The sequence below is a fragment of the Trichinella spiralis genome (assembly GCF_000181795.1).
Source record: "Trichinella spiralis strain ISS 195 chromosome Unknown Scfld4640, whole genome shotgun sequence".
NCBI classification, from domain to species: Eukaryota; Metazoa; Nematoda; class Enoplea; order Trichinellida; family Trichinellidae; genus Trichinella; species Trichinella spiralis.
In genome coordinates, this window is record NW_003531579.1 from 1 (window position 1) to 1,123 (window position 1,123).

Genomic DNA, 1,123 nt, shown 5'->3' on the forward strand with positions numbered 1-1,123 from the left:
ATAGCCTCTAATAAGAACAACAAAATTTGACCCCTTTAACCAAAAATAAAGATTACACTAGGAAAAATGATACTGTTTATGTTACTTATAAATTCTGAAAAAGTGATTTCATAAGAAACGGTCAAATACCCATTTAAAAATCAATAATTAGCATCCTTTCAAATTTGTCAGACAGTTCTTAAAATTTCTTCAAAATCAACTGATTTATCTGCATTCAGAAAATGAAATAACAATCATAAATGAAAATTAAGGAAAAGGAAGACGTTTAACATTTGGCATTTGTAATGGTGTTGATCGGCTCGTTACTTTCTTCGCAGATCTCACTGCATTGCGTCCTCTTTCTTGAGCTGCTTTCTGTGAAGCACGATTGTGGAATGCCATACATGAATATGCCAAATTCTTTAAAACCGATTCACGATATTTGGAACCAACATGCCTCAGCTGAAAGGCCTTTTGCACGTCGTAAGCGACGATTACGTTCCAAAGGTGAAGGTATTTTGGATCTAAATTACAATTAGGTCGCCTAATTATAGCACAACGGCAGGATTTCGGTCCGCATGGACAAATGAAAGATGGATTCGTTTGACCCGCTTCAGCAGGCACCGCGCTACTAGCATTTTTTTGAAGATTGCGCCGGCGTTTGTTTAACGGCTTTGGAGACATTTCTTGTAAGTCTTTGGGAATTTCGAATCCATATTGATCGAGAACAAACTTTCGATGTTCAGGATATCGATCATATTCTGACAATAATCCAGAAGAATAATACGCATATTGCGAATTTAATATATCATTGGAAAATTTAGTTTGCCATTTCTTTTTAAATGAATGAAACTTCAACATTATATCGATATCCATATCTGATACACTGTCATTTTCTAGTCCATCCACATTGGCGTCAAATTCCAACAGCAATCGCTTTAACCATTTTCTTTTGCAAATAGTTTCGAAATTAAATAAACTACTCAGTGGACGTTTTCTGCTTTCGCTGCTTTCTGATGACGAACCACTAGTCTGAAGCGGTGAGTCCGATTGACAAATTTCAAAATTTTCTGGAAAATTCCATAGCAACCGGCAGAGGTCTTGATATTAAAGTTTGAACTTCGTTAAAACCGGCGTTAAGTCC

The 1,123-nt window shown here is 36.1% G+C and overlaps 1 protein-coding gene across 1 annotated transcript; it reads right to left on the reverse strand.

The window, feature by feature from the left end:
* Positions 1-246: 246 nt before the first annotated feature.
* Tsp_13858 (conserved hypothetical protein) lies at positions 247-1,049 on the reverse strand (the record flags this gene model as incomplete). Its single annotated transcript, XM_003367210.1, has 1 exon — positions 247-1,049. A coding segment is annotated over one exon (803 nt), but the record flags the coding sequence as incomplete, so codon positions are not given.
* Positions 1,050-1,123: the final 74 nt, after the last annotated feature.